The sequence below is a fragment of the Centropristis striata genome, chromosome 11, assembly GCF_030273125.1.
Source record: "Centropristis striata isolate RG_2023a ecotype Rhode Island chromosome 11, C.striata_1.0, whole genome shotgun sequence".
Taxonomy (NCBI): domain Eukaryota; kingdom Metazoa; phylum Chordata; class Actinopteri; order Perciformes; family Serranidae; genus Centropristis; species Centropristis striata.
Genome location: NC_081527.1, coordinates 21,343,553 through 21,363,869, shown reverse-complemented (window position 1 = coordinate 21,363,869; position 20,317 = coordinate 21,343,553). Strand labels below are relative to the sequence as shown.

At 40.2% G+C, this 20,317-nt stretch overlaps 1 protein-coding gene across 1 annotated transcript in view; it reads left to right on the top strand.

Moving 5' to 3' along the window:
* Window positions 1-2,460: 2,460 nt before the first annotated feature.
* The window catches only part of egfra (epidermal growth factor receptor a (erythroblastic leukemia viral (v-erb-b) oncogene homolog, avian)), a 56,531-nt gene continuing 38,674 nt past the window's right edge, over window positions 2,461-20,317 (top strand). Inside the window, exon 1 of the mRNA XM_059344219.1 lies at window positions 2,461-2,615. Within this exon, the coding sequence (XP_059200202.1) occupies window positions 2,537-2,615 (79 nt within the window). The 5' untranslated portion in view covers window positions 2,461-2,536. The remainder of the gene's footprint in view (window positions 2,616-20,317) is intronic.

Genomic DNA, 20,317 nt, shown 5'->3' with positions numbered 1-20,317 from the left:
TCATTAAGTTACTCACAGCAAGTAATGTCAAACCGGCTTTTATTTTTGCATTTATATCTGAATCGTTATATATATTGGCTGATCAGTAACAAGATGTTGCAGAACAGAAATAACAAATATATTTTTTCGGGGCATAAATAATATGAAGTGTTTCTCCATCCTGGTTTTATCCACTAATGACATGAAATATATACTTTTAGGTTGCTCAGTAATATCAGCTGCAGTATCCAGTGGTAATTATAGACTGATGACCATAAAGGTTTGTTCATTTCATTGCACTGGCAGCTACATCTAAAGTTGTACAGGAGCTCTTCTTCTTGCTGTTGTAGGGTCGACATTTTCACTTTATTCTTGGTTTTAATAGTTGTTGTTTTTTAGAATTTTATTTTATTAATTTCTGTGGGTCATCATATTAGGTACCAGGAAGGACATAAGAACAAAATAAATAAATAAATAAAACAAATAGCAGTTTCAGAATTTCATCAATATCAGTTTCATAGTATTTCATCAAAATGCATGGAACGCCAGACCGACACAGACCTTCACTTGAAGCATGTGCTTCAACGTGACCACTACTAGTCCACAGATGTTTGCAGACGTGGAATGCAGAAAGTATGTCAGAGCCTTTATGTCGTTTTGTGGGCAGTGGTGGTGTGCTGCATAGTGCCTTTATGTGAGATTTTTTTAAGGGGCTTTCTAGTTGTCATTGGAAAATGTGTCAAGGTTAGTAGCTATTAGACCCATTTTCCTAAATTATTTTGTGGGACCCCAAACATTTATCTAGTTAGCCGCTTCTGACATTGCACCCCTGGATACATCAGATTATCAGCCTGTTAAACTCTAATATATCAGTGCATTTACATGCACAGTTTAATCGAGCTATGCATAAAAATCGATATTGGCGTCTAATAGGACTTCTGTCCTTGTCCCAGTTTACATGCAACTGAGAAAATCGAATAACTGACGGGAACATGTCCTCCTCAAAACTGGGTGGAGATATGCGTCGTTTCAGCGGGTTAATATGGCGCCCTTTCCGGTTGACCTCAGTTCGACACTTTGTGCTGTCGCTGCTGACCGGCGACCGGCTAATGTGGGGCCGGCTAATGCAGCGTGGGGGGTGGAGCATGCGCACATGTGTTGTCTTGTCATACATGCCGGCGAAAATCCTATTCCAATTGCATTATCTGGGTGTCCTAATCGGAGTTGGAGAACTCCAACATCAGTCGGGCTAACACCTTTACATGCACTTCAGTTGTTCAGTTATAGTCAGATTAAAGCAGTAATTTGTTTCTTACAAGTGTTATGTAAATGTAGTGACTGTCAGCCTCAAGAACCCACTACCAGTTAGGGTTTAGTAAATGCTCCAAAACATAAAATTAAACTTTAATAAAAACAAAACAACATTTTTTCTGCAGGTAAATGGTTTGATAAGTGTTTATCAGGCTTTCCTGCTTTTTCCTTTTCTCTGATTACTATAGGCCTATCTGAGTTGCATGCAGTGGCGGTTCTACACAGGGGCCTCCAGGGGCAACTGCCCCTGTGAAGAAGCCTTTGGCCCCTGCTGTGGCCCCTGTGTCAAATTAATAATAAAGTGATCAATTTATAACGATGAACAATTCTCACCTTTTTTTTGTTCAAACAATATCTCATTGTACACAAAAGGAACCCAGAATGTGTACATTGTATAATAGTTGAATTGTCCAATAAAATATTGTGTGTGCGTGTGTGTGTGTGTGTGTATTTATATATGTGTATTGTATATATATATATATATATATATATATAAAGATCATTCTCACTCTGTACTGCAAATGATTAAATGAGAAATGTCATTGTCATACAAAAAAAAACTGTTATTGTTGGTGAGTCTCATTGTTTAAATCAATGTATTTGTATCTTCCAAATATACTTAAATGAGATGTTTAAATAAGCTAAAATAAAGGTTTTGAATGCTTAAATATCATCTTTGCCATTTTTTATGTGCTAATGTGCCCCTCTGATTAAACACTGGCCCCTCCTTGGCCCCCACAGTAAAACTGGTCTAGAACCGCCACTGGTTGCATGACTTCAACAAACCAGACTATTTTGTTCACTATGGAGTGTTTATCCAATTTATGACTGCACCACTGGGAGTAACTAGTTTGGGAATTACAGCAAAACAAATAATTAACTATAGCCCACCTGCGTTTTTTGGAACGATTTAGCCTAAGTGTACTTTTCAATAGGCCACTTCCCGAAATAGTGTTCCATGTCCCCAAAGCTCGGCCCCCCTCTGTCTGTCTACCTGAGAGGCGCATCTATCCTCCCTCCTGCTGACGTCAGAGCAGCCAGTAGTTTGTCCTCGCTGCACGAGCTCGGACTGCTGGAGATATCTGCGAGGAGGAGGAGCTGTCAAACTTTGACTTTCCCAGAGAAGGAAAAGTCTTTCACTTAACGAAGACCAAAACCTAAAGATTTTTTGAGTTTTGATAAAGCGGAATATCGCGTATTTTTGGCATGGAATGACACCTTTCTCACCAGGAGCTTCAAAAACACGATGGCAACCCGTTTAGTGAAGTGGATCTGTCTCACCTCTCTGCTCTGCCTGGGCTGCTGTGTTCTGGCGGAAAAGAAAGGTATGTCGGGGAGCTATTACAACATGTACGTGGCCGGGGTTTGAAATGCTAAGCAGGCTTTCGGTTTTCCTCTCTACTTGTCCGGCATTTCCATAAATCTCACAGAAATCACAGACCGCTCAGAAAGCCGCAGAGAAACTCGATCCAGCGTGGGAGAAAAAGTTTCTCACCGTCTCGCTGTTCAGCCTGTGACCTGGTAAAAGTTACACAGAGGCTCTGACAAAAGTTTAGCGTTCACTGTCCACGCGGGATAGTTATTGATAAGGTCGCGTGTGTGTGTTGCTGAAAAGTTGTGATTAATTTGATTAACAATTAAATAGAAAAGTGTGCAAAAAAACCCATCTCTGCCACATCCTGTGTGAAATGACGATGACCCAAGTGCGTACATTTGTACCACAGTGATGATGATGCTGCAGGGAGGGGATGTGGATTGTGCAATTGACTGCGTATTTTAATTTCTAGTCATTTTCCCCTACTTTTTAAATGTAATTGTGGCTCTTGTTGTGAGCAGTGAAGTGTTGTGTTTGACCTAATTGGAGGCAAAAATAGAATAAAAACGAGAACGATGGTGACACCTTGAAACACACACTAACAGTTCTTTGATCCACTTTATATTTCTTGAAGACAACACCTTCCCAAATATCTTATTTGCTTTTCTCTCTGTGGCCTACTCAGCTGTTCACATGTATTATTATATATTTGCATTTTGTCCTCAAAGGAAGTTAAATCAAAATGTGCAGACAGCCGCTTCATCATAGTTTGCACAAATGATATAAAGCAGAGAGTCTGTGAAGTGTGGTAAGGAGTGATCAAAGTATGAAAACAAAGTGTTGAAAACCCAGGAACAGGTTTCTTTTGCTCTGCTTATATTAGTGCTTTCTTATGGCCCTGAAGTAGAGGTCACATAAGTCTTTTTTTTTTTTAAATGGCATGGCATGTTTTGACTGTTACTTCAATGCGTTCTTGCTATCTTGTCTTTTCCTTTAATATCTGAAACTCTAAATAATCTTCTCACTATAGTCCACAGTAATATTTGTCACAGATTTTGACGGAAAATAAGCACAGGAAAGATCCTGCATGTTAGCGGTTGAACTGAATTACTTAGTTAGTGCACAATTTGCACTAACACAGAGTGCACAAAGAAATTTCAAATATTTAATTATAATCCACATGTACCATATTTCAAGTGAGTCAGAAGTCATAAAGGCCAGACGTCAGGGGAGAAAGTGACCAGAAGTATCACTTTACTCCCTAATGAGTGGAACTTCCTATTCTCATGAATCATCATACTCCTCGCTCATTGCACCGCTGTTCCTCCTCATAAGCAGATAAGCGCAGCTCGTTCAGAGCCAGAAGCGCACGTGCAAGCAGCATCTTTTCCGGTCTGTTCCAACAAGTAACAACCATACAGAGAACCATAACAAATCAAAAATGTTTGTGAGCCAAAAAGACAGAGTCCCTAAATATTTCTGGGCTTCTAAACAAACTAGACAGAGCACATTTCACGCTGCGGCAAGTCTCCCACAGTAAATAAAGATTTTTAGAATTTTATTAAGGCCAGAGAAGATTAGAAATGAGCAGCTGTAATGATAGTTATGGTATGCAGTACAATTTGGTTTAATTACTGTTCCTTTCCATTTCCAGGGAAATGTGAGCTTAGCCATATGGCCTGACAGTTTTAGTTGCTGTTGTTGTTGTTGGTTTTTGTTTTTGGCCAGGGGCGAAGACAGATGTTTCAATGTGGCACACCGTGTTTTCCAGAGCACACATTGTCCATAATAGTCAAAACTTGATTTGAACAAGATGTCAAACTACAATTACGTTGTAATAGCATCAAAACTTCAAATTGATCCAACCAGATAATGAATACTTGGATATGTGGATTGTTTTACATCTTGACTCATTCACTTTTGTTATTGATTAAAGAAAAAAAGTAGCTGGAAGTTGCCCTCATGTGTTCATGGAGTTACGCCATAGTTTTCAGTTGGCTTATTCATTAACTCAAAATAAAACCCACTATGGAAGAGTTTTATTCTTTAATAGCTACAAGCTACACAACATACTGCTGAGAAAATCTCTGGTCCAAGGCTGGATTTTTACTTTTGAGCATCATATACATCAGTGGGATTTTTAAATTAGGTTTTCTTACTTTTTCTTTCTTACCAGAAGTTCTCTCACTATTTGATGTTGATGTTACAGTTGGACTGATCACATTTCTTGGTGAGATTTGGATCTGTAGCTGTAAAAACACAACAATATTTGTAAGGATGAGTCGATAAATTGTCAACTTTGAAATGAATCACTATTTTGATCACTGATTAATCGGTTTGAGTAACTTTTCAAGAAGAGAAAGTGAAAATTCTTTAATGTTAATATTTTCTGGTTTCTTTACTCCTCCTTAACAGTAAACTGAATATCTTTGATATGTGGACAAACAAGACATTTAAGGGCATCATGCTGGGCTTTTGGAAACAGCAATTAGCATTTTACACCATTTTCTGAAGTGTTATAGACCAAACAACTAATTGATTAATCAACAATAGAAAATAATCATTAATTGCAGCCCTAATTTATAAGTAAAATTAGACTGAATTTAGAAAGTGTTGCTTTTATAGTCTTTAGACAACATTTATTTTGAAAGTCAGTTTTTTCCTGACTGGCAGGATAATAAAAGGATTACTGATGCCAACTGATCCTTTCTGTGTGGGTCAGCTGCATGCTCCGAAATTAAGAAATATGAATAAGTAATTAAAATGGTACAGTCCATGGGTTGCTGTACTATAATATTGTTTTCCAGTCAAAACAAAGTATCTTCAATACGTCCAAAATAAGAAAAACAGACTTATTCTAAGCTTAGTGACAATGCATTTCTGAGATAATCCAAAGGGTTTGAAAGGGTTTTATAAGCCTTAAGAAGAAGGATAATTTTCTCAGCCCACAAAGGAGCATGTAATCCTTTGACTTATTCTAAAATCACCAAACCAGGAGATAAAATGGTTTTCAGGGATGGACGACTGCTGGATCTATATTAGTCGTGTCTGTTTGAAGTGTTTGCGTTGCTAGGAAGCAAGCGAGAACATCTGGTCAGCTGTTTACACTGGGAAGTGGCAAAAGATTTTCAAGTTGAGAAAAACTTAGAATTGATGGAGACCACGAGCGGAAAACAAGCCGCTGGTGCATATTGTTCTGTGTTTGGGTGTTCGCTTGGGAATTTTAAGTTGTAAATCTACCGCCAATATCACTGCAAACTGCATGTGAGCTGTGTGAGGATGGAAAACTTGACAGGTGTAGCACCAGTGACTAAGGGGGAAGTTTTTCTAGTCATTTATAACAGTTGACAAACTGTCAGAAACAGCTATATCCAGTGATATCAAATGTGGTTTTTGCCAATTCAAGATGAGTGGCCATATGTATTGAATGATTATCATGAACAGATACTTAACCACATGGTCATTTAGCCCACACATGGTTCCAGTCCTGTTATGGAGTGGACATTTAAGGGAAAGTTCAGATTTTTTGAGATGGTGTTGTATCGGGTTCTGCCATAGTCAGTTTATCTCCTACAACAGATGGTTTGGAGTTTGGAGAAGCAGGCAGGAGTACTGACACGGAAGCTAAGCAATGTACTGCTGTGATGGGAGCAGCAGCAAAACTTATTTTAACCACCTAAAAAATGCCCACCTACAGAAATCTATAGCACTTTAAGTTTTCACGAGGAAACTCAAACCGTTCTCTGTGCGCTCGTCAAACCACTAGACTGCTTTGATAGAAACAATTTAGTCTAATTCAGTCTACCACTGTCTCAACCGGTAAGTTTGTTTGTGCTGTTGTGTGACTTTTGGTGTTTTAAAGGTGAAGTTCACATTCACCAATCACAGGGCGGCTGTGGCTCAGTTGGTGGTTCGATCCCTGACCGTCGCAGCCTACATGTCGAAGTGTCCTTGAGCAAGATACTGAACCCCAAATTGCTCCCGATGCTGTGTTCATCGGTGTGTGAATGAATTCCCAATGGTGGCAGGTTGGACCGTTTAGGGTAGCCTCTGCCACCAGTATGAATGTGTGTGAAAGGGTGAATGAGCGCAGTCTGTAGTGTAAAGCGCTTTGAGTGGTCGCAAAGCGACTAGAAAAGTGCTATATAAGTGCAGGTCCATTTACCATTTACAATTACATGAACAAACAAATTCATCGAGGTAGCAGAAGACCAGCAACTTTAGTGTTCTCCAAGGTAAAATGACTGTTTTTGTGAATAGTCTGGTGGTTTTGAAGAGAGTATAAATGGATGTAACAGGTTGACTTCCCTGTCGGAAAGGGCTGTCTGATGGCAATTTAAAAGCGGTAAAATATGTTCAGAATATAGCATACACTTAACTGAGCAGTACATTGCTTATCTCCCGTGTCAGTACTTCTGCTGCTTCTCCAAACTTGAGGCGGACCGACCGCCATCTACTGAAGGTAACACACTGACTGTGAATAAGTACCTCGTACAACCCCACTTCAATAAATGCCAACTATCCCCTTGAAGGCTTTTTGGAAACTAATTTGATATTTGCTAATGCACCTGACAGCGAGCAGCCTGTCCCACAGGAAGTGCACCTGTCAGTCCTCTGCTCAGCTACGCCCTGCCAGGGCGTGATGGCTTCTGTGGGAGACAGACAGGACTTGCTGAATAATAGAAAAGCACCTTGTCCTGTGCGCTGGCATGCTCAGTTTATTAACTGTCATCATCTGTGGAGAGGTTGTAAATAATGCCCACAGCTTCACCCGGCAGCCAACCACAAGTAATAACTGTGATGATTTATTTCCCAGATGAAATGCTAAATGGTCTCAGAATCAATTGGACTCCTTCTGTTTGTGACTGCGGTTGTACTGAAGTGGTGATGATTACATTTTTTATTACAGGCTTTAATATTTCTTCCACCTTTCAGTGTTGAGTGTTGATTTTCCAAGCTGCCAAAGTACAGATACAGATATGAGGTGAACCTGCCTGAGAGCCCCTCCAACTGGGCTATGCGTTAACCTGTGGAAGATCAAACTAATCTCGGGGGCATGTCGACGGATAAATCCTTAATCCCTGACGCGAGGCTCCCTGGCTTGCTTTGGGCAAAGGATAACCCGCTTAAATATCAATATGCTTTTTCAGAGTTAATGGTTTATTCTTGACAGAATGAGATTGGAAGATAATATAAATAGGTGAAGTTCAGCTCCATCATTTCTGCATTTAAATGTGCTTGCACACCTAAAAAAGTGGAGCTGAATCATGACAAAATTTCACTCCTGCAGTGCATTTCAGCATCCTGAGTAAGTGCTTTTCCTTCTGTGTTGAGTTGGGATCTAACAAGCCCACTTTCCTCATCAGTCATCTTTTTTTTGCCATCACTTTCACAAAGCCATGCCTTTTCTTTTCATTAAGGCCCACTCTCTGGGATTAGATGGATGTCTGTAGTGAAATATAGGTTACGATCCAGTGTAATCCTAGAATCTCTAGTCTGCGTTTTAGGGTCCAGAGTGGCCCTGGTACTACTAATGCTGTTGTTGCGTCGTTGCTGGCTTTCTGATGACCTTCCCAGACTTCCATCTGCTGCCCCCATTGTTCGAAATATGACTTTTTGGTTCGGGCCGTGGGAGCTGGAGGATAACTTCTTGCCTGCCTCCCTCCCAGCTTTGATGAACTGCACCATGTCTGAGTGGAAGGGATTTTAGAGAGCTGCTGGCGAGGTGTAGGATTTTGGTTTCACTCTGGGACAATAGTGGCTCTGTGGAGGGCAGGTTATCTCGCAGCACTGATACTTTTGTAGAGCAACTGAGATCTGTGCCGTGCAGCAGACACACCCGAGGCTAGACGTGTATGTCATCGAGAGGGAACACAGAAGTGAAGCAGCTTTTGTTCTTCTTCTTACTTCTTAACCGTAAAGACAAATCTGAATACAGTAAATCTATTGTATAGCTCTAAAAAATTAAGTAGTTACTGCACTGGTGTAACCATAAATTACATGTCTGGGTCCACTGCTTTCAAGTCTAAACAAACCACAAACAATAATGTTTTATGTATTGTTCTCACATCTGCCATGCATATTTAATATGTTAAGAAATCCTGCCAGATGCAGCACTATTTCAATTATTAAAACCTCTTCTTTTGGCCTCTGATTCCAAGTAAACCACTGTTTATTGCGTTTTAACTGCGGCTACCAAAATCCATTCTGTAGTTTGTTTACATCCACTGAGAAACCAGCATGGAATAAGTGAGTGAATGTGGTTACTCATTGAACTGATTTGCGTCCTTTGTTTGTACATGGTGACAAAGAGATCTGCTGCATTTATGGCCTTTCCATGATCCAATGGCCGTGCATAGAGTCTCCAGTGGAAAGAGACCCAGGAATTCAGGTTGGAAAAAAGGCCTTCTGCTATCTTCCGATCTCATCAGATGCAGTGTCGTGTTAAAAGGGAAAAGAGGCCACAGTGAGGTCCATGTGTGTCTGTGTCCTACAGGATATCTAAGTGATCGATGCTGAGGAGTGCTCATAATTCTGTATGATTTCATTCTTTTGCCTTTTGGGGTAATGTTTTGATTAAAATAAAATGTTTATCTTGGGAAAAACATCATAACACAAATAACTTTTTGTTTGGGATGCAAAATATATTGACAGATTAAGGTTTTCAATGAGTGTCTCTGAATATAACTGGCAAATTGAAAAGAAAAGAGAGAATAAAACCAGCATGAATATTTGTATTAAAAAACACAATGCCTGAACCTGCATTGACACAAAATGTAATAAAACTTTTCTTGATGTTTTTGGTCTTGTTGGTCAGACAAAATCTGAAGAAGTAGAAAATGGCAACAGGAAATTATCCTTTAACATTTTATTGGCCAAACAGTCTGCAGATTTGCTCTCTGAACCACACGGCCCGTAAGCAGCTTAGGAAAGGAATGTTTACTTTAATAAAATGGACAAAATTACACCATTTGTCATGTTCAGAAACGGTATCAATAGAAATGTCTGTCAGATTTTTCAAATTTCCAACAGTCCTTGAACAAATCATGTGTGAGTGTCGGCAGTATTGGTAACACTTAGTATAAGAAGAAATTCAACTTGCAGTTTTTCTTTTTTTGTTATACTGCTCTAAACACTGTGCTGTTTCCATAGGGATACAGGACTTGTATAATGTAGTAAAAAACAAGGCCACAGTGAGGAGAACTTGACAGGTCCATGGCACTGATTGGGGTTCAGAGGGTTTATAAGTTGGTTTACATGAATGCATACTTAATATTTACCATCCTTCAAGAATATTGATGCATCTTCTCATTTCATTATGTATCTGTATTTAATGTATATTTACAGTATGTACACCTTTGTACAAGTTTAAATAAATTGGACTGGTAACTCCAGATAAATAGCGTGGTGGGAAAAAACTCCTGAGAAGTTACATATGTTAAAATATTTAAAATAATGATCTCTTTTGGTTGCCTGGTTGGTTAGATGCTTTCCAATGTATAGCCTCTACATTTATTCCAGTTGCAGTAACTGAAACATTCCTCACCAATTAATTTGTCTTGTGAATGAATGACTTGTTTTTCACGTGTTTGACAAAGCAGTTTTCGAATGTGTGCTGTCAGGCTGGAACTGCTGAAACAGTAAATCAGCTCTGTTACTGAAGGTAAAGATGGAAAGTGGGCATCAAACATGTTTCCATCCTTCAGGCTTTTAGCTTGGATGAAATCCATCACTCTAACCCGCTCAAGAGAAATTTGCAGCTCTGTTCAGTTCACAGGGACAGTGAGCAGGCAGAGTCTGAGGCCTTTTTTTCCTTACAGATAAATAAGCTTTTGTATCTGTATTCAGTACTGAGGTCTATGGATCTTCTTGGCACAATGCAAATGAAGGAGATGTCAATGAGATGGACAGGGGTGGTGCACGGATTAAAGAAAGAATCACATCAAGGGGAGAAAAACAGGAAAGATGAGTATACACAAACAAACTTTGGAAAGACAGGGTGAGATCCTTGACTTTAATGTTCGTGCCCTCACTTAATCGCTCATCAAACAGGCCTCAGTCTTTTCTTTGTAGTTGCTGTTGCGCCACTTTGGCATTCAAATTGGAGAATGCGAGTTGCTTACCATTATCCAAGAGACCTCCTGTAGGTGTGGCATCTTCTATGATGACCTTAGGGTCATTTTGAGGAGCTAGCAGCACTCGCCCAAAAGAGGAATCCCCTGCAGACGAGAACAATAGCTTCACAAACAAATCTCCATCCCAGACTATTTCAGAAGAAAGCACTGGTCGAAGGGTGGTGGCTGATCTCTGAAACATGCTTCCCTAATAGCATTTAGCCTCTTCCTGTGTGGTCCATTAGCCTAGTAAACTAAATGGTGCATTTTACTGTGACTCACTGTTAGTGGTTTGGAACTTGGTTTGGCACGTTATGGTTAATTTGTCCAATTTTTGTAAATGAATCCCTGAATTTGTAACAAGCAATCGGGATGGAGATCCAGGATGTTTAATTGTAATCCCCTTTGCTTTGTGAAGGGAGGGGGGGCTTCCTGCTTCACATCCTGATTAAAAGGATGTAGGAGCTCTTTAACTGCTTTAACCTGAAGGATTAGGCTGTTTTCCATTAGTTTGTATTGGCTCTGGTCAAGTCTTTTGCTTATAGGCTTCGATTTTTCCACGCTCACACCTGTAAACAATGGAAAACATATTGCTGGCATTGCCTAATAGCTTGTCTTTAATTTACTGCAACCCAGCATCTTGGGTGAACATATTAACAACAAATACTATCTAGTTTATTTATAGAATACATAATTGTTTATGCCTTTCATGGTAACCATTATCAGGCTTGTCTTTTCATCACTCAGCGACTTATGAAAAATAGTTTTCTTTGCCAGTGTTATTAAGGCATTACATGCTTGACTGCAAGGGCGTGGTACAGTGTCAATCACGACCTCCTGTACTTTTTGTGACTTTCCGGTATTGAAAAGCCAGTAGCGGCGAGTAATAACTAGTCAAATAGACACAGAAGGAGTTTTTCCTTGTTTGTGGACTCTGCCGTATAGTGTATCCTCTGCAAAGAAGAGACAAACGAGTTTGGTGATGTTATAACCTTTTATCTTGCTTTCAGCTGCACTTGGTTGCCGGCATTAAGAGGACAATGGCTTATTAGCTTTGCTGATTTGATTTGGACGGTAAGCGCTTTGGAAAGTAGGAAGCTTGCTTTGGAGACAATACTTTCTCACAAGCAAAGTAAACATCTACAGACATGTCGAATCACTTGTTAACTGATACCTGTAGTGCCTCCAGGTTTCTTCTTGTCTAGACCCCATGTCAGATCTTTGAATGGGCCTGGTATTGACAAGTTGCAGACTGCAAAAGTAGAGTTCTCAACTAACAGTGTGCCTATTGTGTTTAACGTCGCTGGGCTTCCTAAGGGGAGTGTACCCTGCAGAAAATGTTAATAAGACTGAAAATTTGCCAATATACATAATAGGTGGGTGGCCAGATTAGATAATGAGACAACACGCATGAGAGAACAACATACACAAAGAAAAAACGAAAGTGTATTAGACAAATCAGTTCTCTTTCAGCCCCTGTGGTTCATGCATAGACCAAACTTGAATGAATCTCTCCTTCCTAGCAGAAACCCCAAGTCTTTGGACAAAAGCTTCTTTATTCGGGGCTTTGTTGTCTTCTTTGACACGGGCTTATCTGTCTTCTTTGACCTTAACTTGCCATGTAGACATGACTTTACAGCCCTGTGTCAACAATGAGGAGAAAGGCATCCCCTGTATGCTAAAAGCTATGAAGGCTGCAAGAGTGATAGAATCCATTTCGCTGTTTTGGAGCTTTATGTTGGACCAAGGAATCTAAACCTACATATAAATATCAGTAGAGAAAGAAACAAGGTAGTAGGTAATGTTTACCATGTTCATTTTATTTTATCATCTTAGCATTTTTTGTAGGTATTTGGTTTTAACGAAGGTATCTGATGGCACGGAATGAAAACTTAAGGAATTATTTATTTTATTAAAAGTCACCTTGAGGGTAACATGGATGTCTCCAAAACATTTCTTTCTACTGTTACAGGCTATGAAGCTCTTGTGGAGACATTTCACACAAAACCATGAATGTCAACCTCATGTTGCAACAAGAGGAAATGTCAGGGAATGGCCGACGTCAATAGGATTAACCCTCTGGGAACCCTAAATGTCTGTGAAAAATGTTGTTCCAATCCAACTAGTAGATGTTGAAATATTTCAATTCATAAATGGGAAGTTTGATTACAGTCATTAGGATTACTCTCTGCACCATATTTTATTGCAATCCATTGAATAGTTGTTGAGATATTTCAGTCTGGACCATATTGGTGGACCAACCAACAGACCAGTGTTGCCATCTCTAGAGCCATGCTGCTAGTGTAGGTGAAAAAGGGCTTAATAAATGCTAGATGAGGTATCTTTTTACTTGTCTAAAGGTTTGTCTCAAAACTTCAAGAACTCGTATACAAAAGGGATAAAGAGTCATTTCCTGTTAGACCAGTGAAGTTTAATTCTGCCAAGCAAATAACAGATGCCCCTCCTCGTGACACAGCTGTCGGAATTACGACAACAATGATGATCGGGCTGCTGGCAGTGTATTGTAACGGGGTGTGTAAGAAAAGGAAAAGAACATGTCAGTCTTTCTTTCACCATGCTTCCAGCATTTTACAAGCCAACATCACTTCTCAGGGATTTAATCAGCATCGTAAAATGTATTTCATCCAGGCCATTTATAGATGAGATGACAGCATTGTTCATAATATTGTACTGGTGGCAAGGCTCAGCTACGGAGTTGATCTGTGATTTGTTTGACTCCCGGAGCACTAAAACATAATGTGCTCTAAACACAACACGCCTTCTGTAGTACCTTTTCTAATTGCCTAGTAAGTTTCAACAACACAAATGCTTCGCTGAGCTCGGAATTAATTTCCTGGTGGGACTTTGAGCGGAGCATCTTCATTACCACATGTTTTCATAATTGAAGCCAGAGGCCTGTAAAAAGAAAGGATTCTGCTTGCTTCACTTGCACTGTTCCCATCCATAAAAAAAAAAGCGGAATTGACCCTCTTATTGCAAGATTGCCCACTAAACCATTAGTAAGGCCATATATTCTAAGCATATTCCCATGCACTGCATCATATTACAGCCCCATGACACTTAAAGCATCGCTGATAAATGATCAATATCTGCTGCTCTGCTTTCATTTTTCATAACAAACCACTTCTGCTTTATAACTATGTAGCTAGGTGGAGAATGGGCTCCCTGGTAGAAATACCCTGGAGTGCATCGTTGGACGAGTGCCAGGCAGTAAAGATTAGCCCTCTGGACCTGCAGTATATCCACTACATCAACAACCTCTTCCTGAGCTGATTAGAAGGCAGTCTGAGATTTTTTAATATGAATGCACTTGTTTAGTTTTTATCCGAGTATTATTTAAATAATCAGGCCCCTGTAAGATTTCCAGGAGATTAAAAATACGCTAAATCTAATTGGGTTTTTGGGTCAAAGGATATGTAAACAACCCACTGAACTTGATTTTGTGAAACAGTCAAGCAAGAGGTATTTGAAATATGCATGTAAGACTGGCAGGGCAAATAGCCTTTTCCTTTTCTTCTTAGTGTTATTCTTGGTAAGTTAGCAGTTTGTATACTTTTTATGTGCCTGTGTCTTTTGCTTCCAAGAAATAAAGTCATCTGAAATGTCCAAGATTTATTCAGGGTTATAAATGCTTGGCACCTGTTGGTCGATTTTAAAAACATCCGAAATGAGATCCAGGATTCGGTGCTGGGAACATTGTTACATCTGTTGAGCTATTTGTAAATGATTTTTAAAAAAGTCTCACCACAAGGTCCATTTAGGAGGTGTTGTAGAGCTTTTAATCGTCTCAGACAGTCTTCATTGGCAAATTGAGTTTGCCTAGTTGTCATGGAAGGGTTTACGTTTGCATTTCACGAAGGACTTTAAGGACCTCTGGTTGATGTTGTCTTCAAAGTTGAGAATGAGAATGTTTAGTTGTCACCATTTAGTAATGGTGTGGAGCTTTCAATTGTATCACAAAATCTTCCTTGCAAATGCAGTTAGCCCAGTTGAGACTGAAAGTTTATTATTAGCTTTGGAAACAGTAGTTGACATAACCATCTCACTGAAAGGACATGGAAATCGTATGATATGATTAAAAGCTCCAGAACAGCATCTAAATTGATCATGTCGTAGAAACTGTCCTCCGCAAAAAAACAACCCCATAATATATTTGTACAACAGCCTAAGATACAACCTTTTTTAAAAAAAACAACCTTTTTTTAACTATCTTCTACGCCTAACCATGTACTTACGTTTTCCTAACCTTAAGCAAGTAGTTGCTTGAAACTGGCTTGAAACATTATGTTTATGTGTGTGGACGTGTTAATCTTCTGCCAGCAGTAGGGGTGCTAACTTTGAAACACTCGTGCAGGTTGTATTTGAGAGTAGGAACATACCAAGCCAAATGGTTTCGACTACGTGCTGTTGTGATAATATTTCTTGCCAGCTGCTATTTCCTGGGCCAGGAAGGAACTTTCAGTCTCAATATGTTTGTAATAGTTTCACATATGTAATATAAATCAAAATGTTTCACTCTTATATAAAGGTGATTATTGCATTAAAGTTGGTTGTATTTCCTGTCTACTATTCAACTGGTAACTGGACAGTTTTTCCTCATATTTACCTTGGTTGGACTTTGGATACTGTCGGGTAGTGTTGGAAAGGTTTTGTATCCTGGCGCTAACACTGATTGTCCATTCTCTGGAGCAGTTATGAGAATTCGTAGTGTGCTTTTCATACACAGCTTCTAAGCCAGAGTCCTTGTGTTCACCAGTGTAGTTGATAGTGAGAAAAGGGTCTACTCTGCCAAGTCTGATGCCTTTGATGACTGATGCAAAGCAGCCAGGCCTTAGGTTGTGCAAAAGCCCCTGTGTGTCTCTGTAGTGAGGGGGCGGCCTTGAAACAACTACCCTCCTCAGTCATAATTATCTTAAACAAGCGTACGCATTGTTTCTGAGTTTTGTCAACCATGTGTGATGTGCCTTTTTTCAGGAACAGGATGATGCCCCGTAAGTTAACAATGGATGAAATCTGAGCCGTGGGTTTGTGGGAGAGGTGTTATATGAAAAATTAGCACCATTTTCTGTCAGTTGTTGCTGCTCAGACTATTTCAGTGGCGTTAGAGTTGTTTTGAAAATACTCTGAAGATTATAACGGAGCACTCTGGGACCCCAAGTACTTGGCAGCGGCACCCCGTTGCATTTCAAGCATTTCATTTTAATGTGTCAACAGGAAGATGTGGCTAAGTTCTTACAAGCTTTCCTGGGCAAATCTAATTGGTCATGCTTTTGGCGTGTACAACGCAACATGTAACCAAATCCCCTTTCGGAGTGTTGAAAATTATGAGAGCTCCTCTGCTGTCCAAACGTATTCCCAGGACTCCGTTTGTCCCTGACTCTTGCCCTCTGCCAGTGTCGATGAGGAAGAAACTACTCATCAGTGGATTTAAGGGCCTGCTGATGTGTAAACCAGAGATTGAAATAGTGAGTAAGGGCTGAGCAACAGAGTAAAGCTTACTAATGCAAACCCCAGGGCTTTTGTAGCATATTCCTTTTATGGGGTCTCTCTCTGTGAAGCCTCCAGCGGGGCAGAGTTGCTAGAGACATGACTAAGGCGGTAACAGAGTTGTTGGCAGGCAACACTGCGAACCAGCGGTTAGACCTACACAGAAATGAGCCTGTCAGCAATCTGGCTAAAAATAAGAAACCCTTAAGCAGAAAGGCTGCCTCAAAGAGCGTCTATCTCCTTTGTTTGTATGAAGTGAGGAGTCCAGTGAGTGAGAGTTATCTGTCCTCTCTGCTGATGTGCTCCAATATGGGCCTGCTGCTCTGCACTGGGAATGCTTAAACCAACAGGGGATTCCCGAATCACAGCTGCTTTCTCCTGCTGGAATGATGTGTGAAATGTGTGGGTTTCTTCGCTTGTGGTTGTTGTTGTTCTTTCTCTCTTCCTCCGCTCTTCTTTTCCAGGCATGGCTTAGCGACGGTCTGTGGAAGAGAGGGAGAGGGGGAGAAAAAGACATTGAGCAGTGAGTTAGCGGCAGTGTGCTCACCGCCCACTCCCTCTCCAGTCTTCCTCCTGTGCTTCCTGTGGGATTGAAGAGGAGTATGGTTTTAACAGGGAAGGAGAAAGAAAAAAAAAGAGGGGAGGTGGGGGTTGTCTTGGCTAGAATGGGCTTCAATAGGGAGAATGTCTGGACGTTAAAGAGGAAATGGGTTGAATGTTGGAACATTTCAGGAGAATGGTGGGTGCATTATTTGAATTTAAATGGGGCTGGGGCTACAGAGGTGGTGTTAGTTTTGGGTAACAGGAGTGGGATTGTTTGGTGGCTTTATGGAAGACAAATGGACTTTCCAAAAGGGCATGTGGGAGAATTGTCAGAATAATGAGATGCATTTCTTGATTATTTTGGCCATCATGATGGGCCCCTCGTATATCGTTCACAGCTGGAGAGTAAAAGAAGTGCAGCTGTGTTTAACTAACTCTAATAAATCAACTTGGTGCCCCGTAATTTGTGCCTTTTTCAATGTATTTTCTATCATTACTTAATTTATCTCTTCAGCCACGCATACCACTATTGGGTAATGAATTCCTCATTGACTATTTTGAGCTAAATGTGCAGCATGTTGATTATTCACAGCAGTAGTTCAAACAACAACCAGCATGAATGCAATGAAAGCTCCTCTTATAAGTCAGTAACTGCATAATAAATGGATATTTTTCAAAATTAAATTGTTGGTTCTCTGTAATTACTAAAAAAAACCACACATTTTCTCATTAACCTCTGTTTTTTTAACAGTTTTATTTGCCTGGATTTTAAGATATTAATCTCAGAGATTTCTGCCTTCACCCCAGTACAATGGAGGCAAATAGAATTAAGTTTGCTGTAAACACAATATTGACACATTATCATATTATCACACATCAAGCGGACACAGAACACAATTAGCATATAATTGATGTTGTGTTTCAGGCTACCTGAATCACAAGAATAATATAATGTAATTTAAACTCTTTTTCTTTCACTTCTTATGAAAATATCTGACTCTTAAGCTGCTAAATGCTCCACATTTGTATGTTCCCCAGCTAGCTGCTAATTTTGTGTGTCTGCATTGTTTGGCAGATTGCTTCGTTTTATTACGGCTTTTTTGCCTGCAGTAGTTGGAAAGTGAACCAAAAATAGTAAAGATGTAAGCCAAAATAACCATAAGAATGAGCTGAAAAACGATTCAAAGCTCCCTAAAACGGCAGAGTTGGGTGGTATTTCTAAGTTGGTGTGTTTACACAAATCACCCCTTTCACGTCATGCAGTCATCTGGCCCATTATTCATTTAAAAAGATAAAAATATTGGATTCTGTAGCTTGGAGAAAAAAGGAGAAAAATCACGTCTTTCCAAAAACAATGTCCCAGATGTGACTAATCCACAGTTTCCATTGGAACTATCCACCAAAAAATTATGGTCTTTATGTACAACCATCAGAAAATTTATGTCACCCTGGAACACCAACATTGGCCACACACAGGGGTCAGTTTTTCATGAACTAACAGCATGCTGTGGCTACCAAAAAAAAAGAACATAGGACCTTTGATTACCACACAAATCATTACTTCACAATATCTAATAGCAAGTTTGTTGGCTGGCAATGAACATTTAACTGGTTCTGGCTTTTAAATGATGCATTATAACAGGCTCATTTGTGCGCAGTTAGGTCTTAGAAATGCTGATCACAGTATGCAGCAGTGTGAGTATACATGCTGTATTCCTGTGTTTGTGCAGAACCTAAATCCACGGTTTCCTCACGCTGAGGTGGAGAGTAAACATTATGATGGGCCCAGCCACAGGTATCTGGTGTGTTTCACTGAATGGTAGAGAGTGCTCTTCAGAAGCCGAGTGTAAACATTAGCCTTTTTGGTCTTTATTTGGTCACTTTGCAGAGCTTTTAACAGACTAAACTTCACTGACTGCGCTCAAACTCCGGCAGGGCCAGTGAGCATTGGTTGAACTGTTTAGAGGACATGTGGGATGCTTCCTTTGCTTGTGTTCTACAGCTGGCCGCTGCAGCGTTTCGTTCCCTTTGTTAGCCTTTAGGGAAAGGTCAGCCACATTCATACATCAAGTGTGAGGCTTGAACACCCCCTGATCCACAGTTTGACCCACAGCCGGCTGCTAAGTCCCACATCTACAGCTCGCTTACCTCAACCACAAACCACCCCTGATGTCTCGCTTCCTTTCCATCAGTTCTCTTTCTTCAATAGTAGATTCAGACTGTCCTCCTCCCTCTGGAGCCGACAATCAGCTACCATCTGGTGGAGCATCGCGGGGTAGCCGTCTGGAACTGACCCCGTGCAAAGATCAACTTCCTGTGATGTCAAAGGGACTTGTGTTGCTGCATTCACTGGGGATAGGGAGGAAAAAGTGGGGGGGTATCCTCTTTTTCTGTGGCCCCAAGATGTTTTCTCTAAGGGATGGATGAAGCTCCCACGCAGAGGAAGATTGCGTTTCCCCTGTACAGAGAGCAGGATATCAGGATTTTTTATGTCAAACTACAAAGTGTGTTTATGCCAATATAATGGTCCACGCCCCCAAAGAATGCACACATTACTGCTTGTGCTGCTGGTTTCGCCTTCATATGACATTCAATCCCTCTTCTCGTCCTGAATCTTAGCCAGAAAATATAAGAAGAGGAAGTATGAGCTGAAAGAATCAAGGACGTGGATTTTTTCTCTTCATTCACAGATAGTAGGCTTTGAGAGATTTATGCTTCCCTGGAATCTGGAGGTCTGGAAATTTGAGTCAAGGCAACCCCAAGTGAGCCCCGACTTTAAACTGAGGCCAGAAGAAGCAGAATGTGTTTTTTCCCCCTCTTATCAGCATCCTCTTACCATACGTGCAGAGATATATGAGGGACTAAACCATAATTCACCTCTAAATGAGGGAATTTATCTTGGCATCGATCTGTTATCAGCGGAGGAACACTGCAGATTGAGTTAGATAAGATACTTTGCCGTAATGCTGTTGACTTGGAGAGAGAAAGAAACAAGTCATGTCAGTTAGCATTGTTACTTCCCTTTAATTATGTATAAGTTTTCAGATAATGTAATTATCAGACTCTGGACACAGCGTAATTCAATTTCGGGTCGTGAATGAGGGGAAGAGAACACGGCGGAGCCATTTCTGCTGTCTGTAGAAAGGTATAAAACACGATGATTTAAATGTATAGTAAATGGCTCAGCGCAACAAAGGAAACCATTAGATGAGTTCGGGAAGTTTTTCCTGTGTCCCTGGAAAGTTTGGTTTGCTTTTTGGACATTCAGTGTTTCCTCTAATGACCACCCAAACATATAAATGAGACCTCAAAATGTGAATTTATGGCAGACTTTTTCCTTTGCTCGGTTTTGGTGCTTAACATTGTACATTTGATCTTGCCATGTTTGGGTAATGTGTCTCAAATATTTATTGTAACTTTTGTCTGCCGTGACTTTGGTTTTATACCCTGCTTCGCTCGTCAAATAAGGTTTTCAACTTCAAAGTTGAAAGAAAAAGCTTGTATTTTAAAGTTTGGTGGCCACACTGCTTGCTTACATAATAGAGGA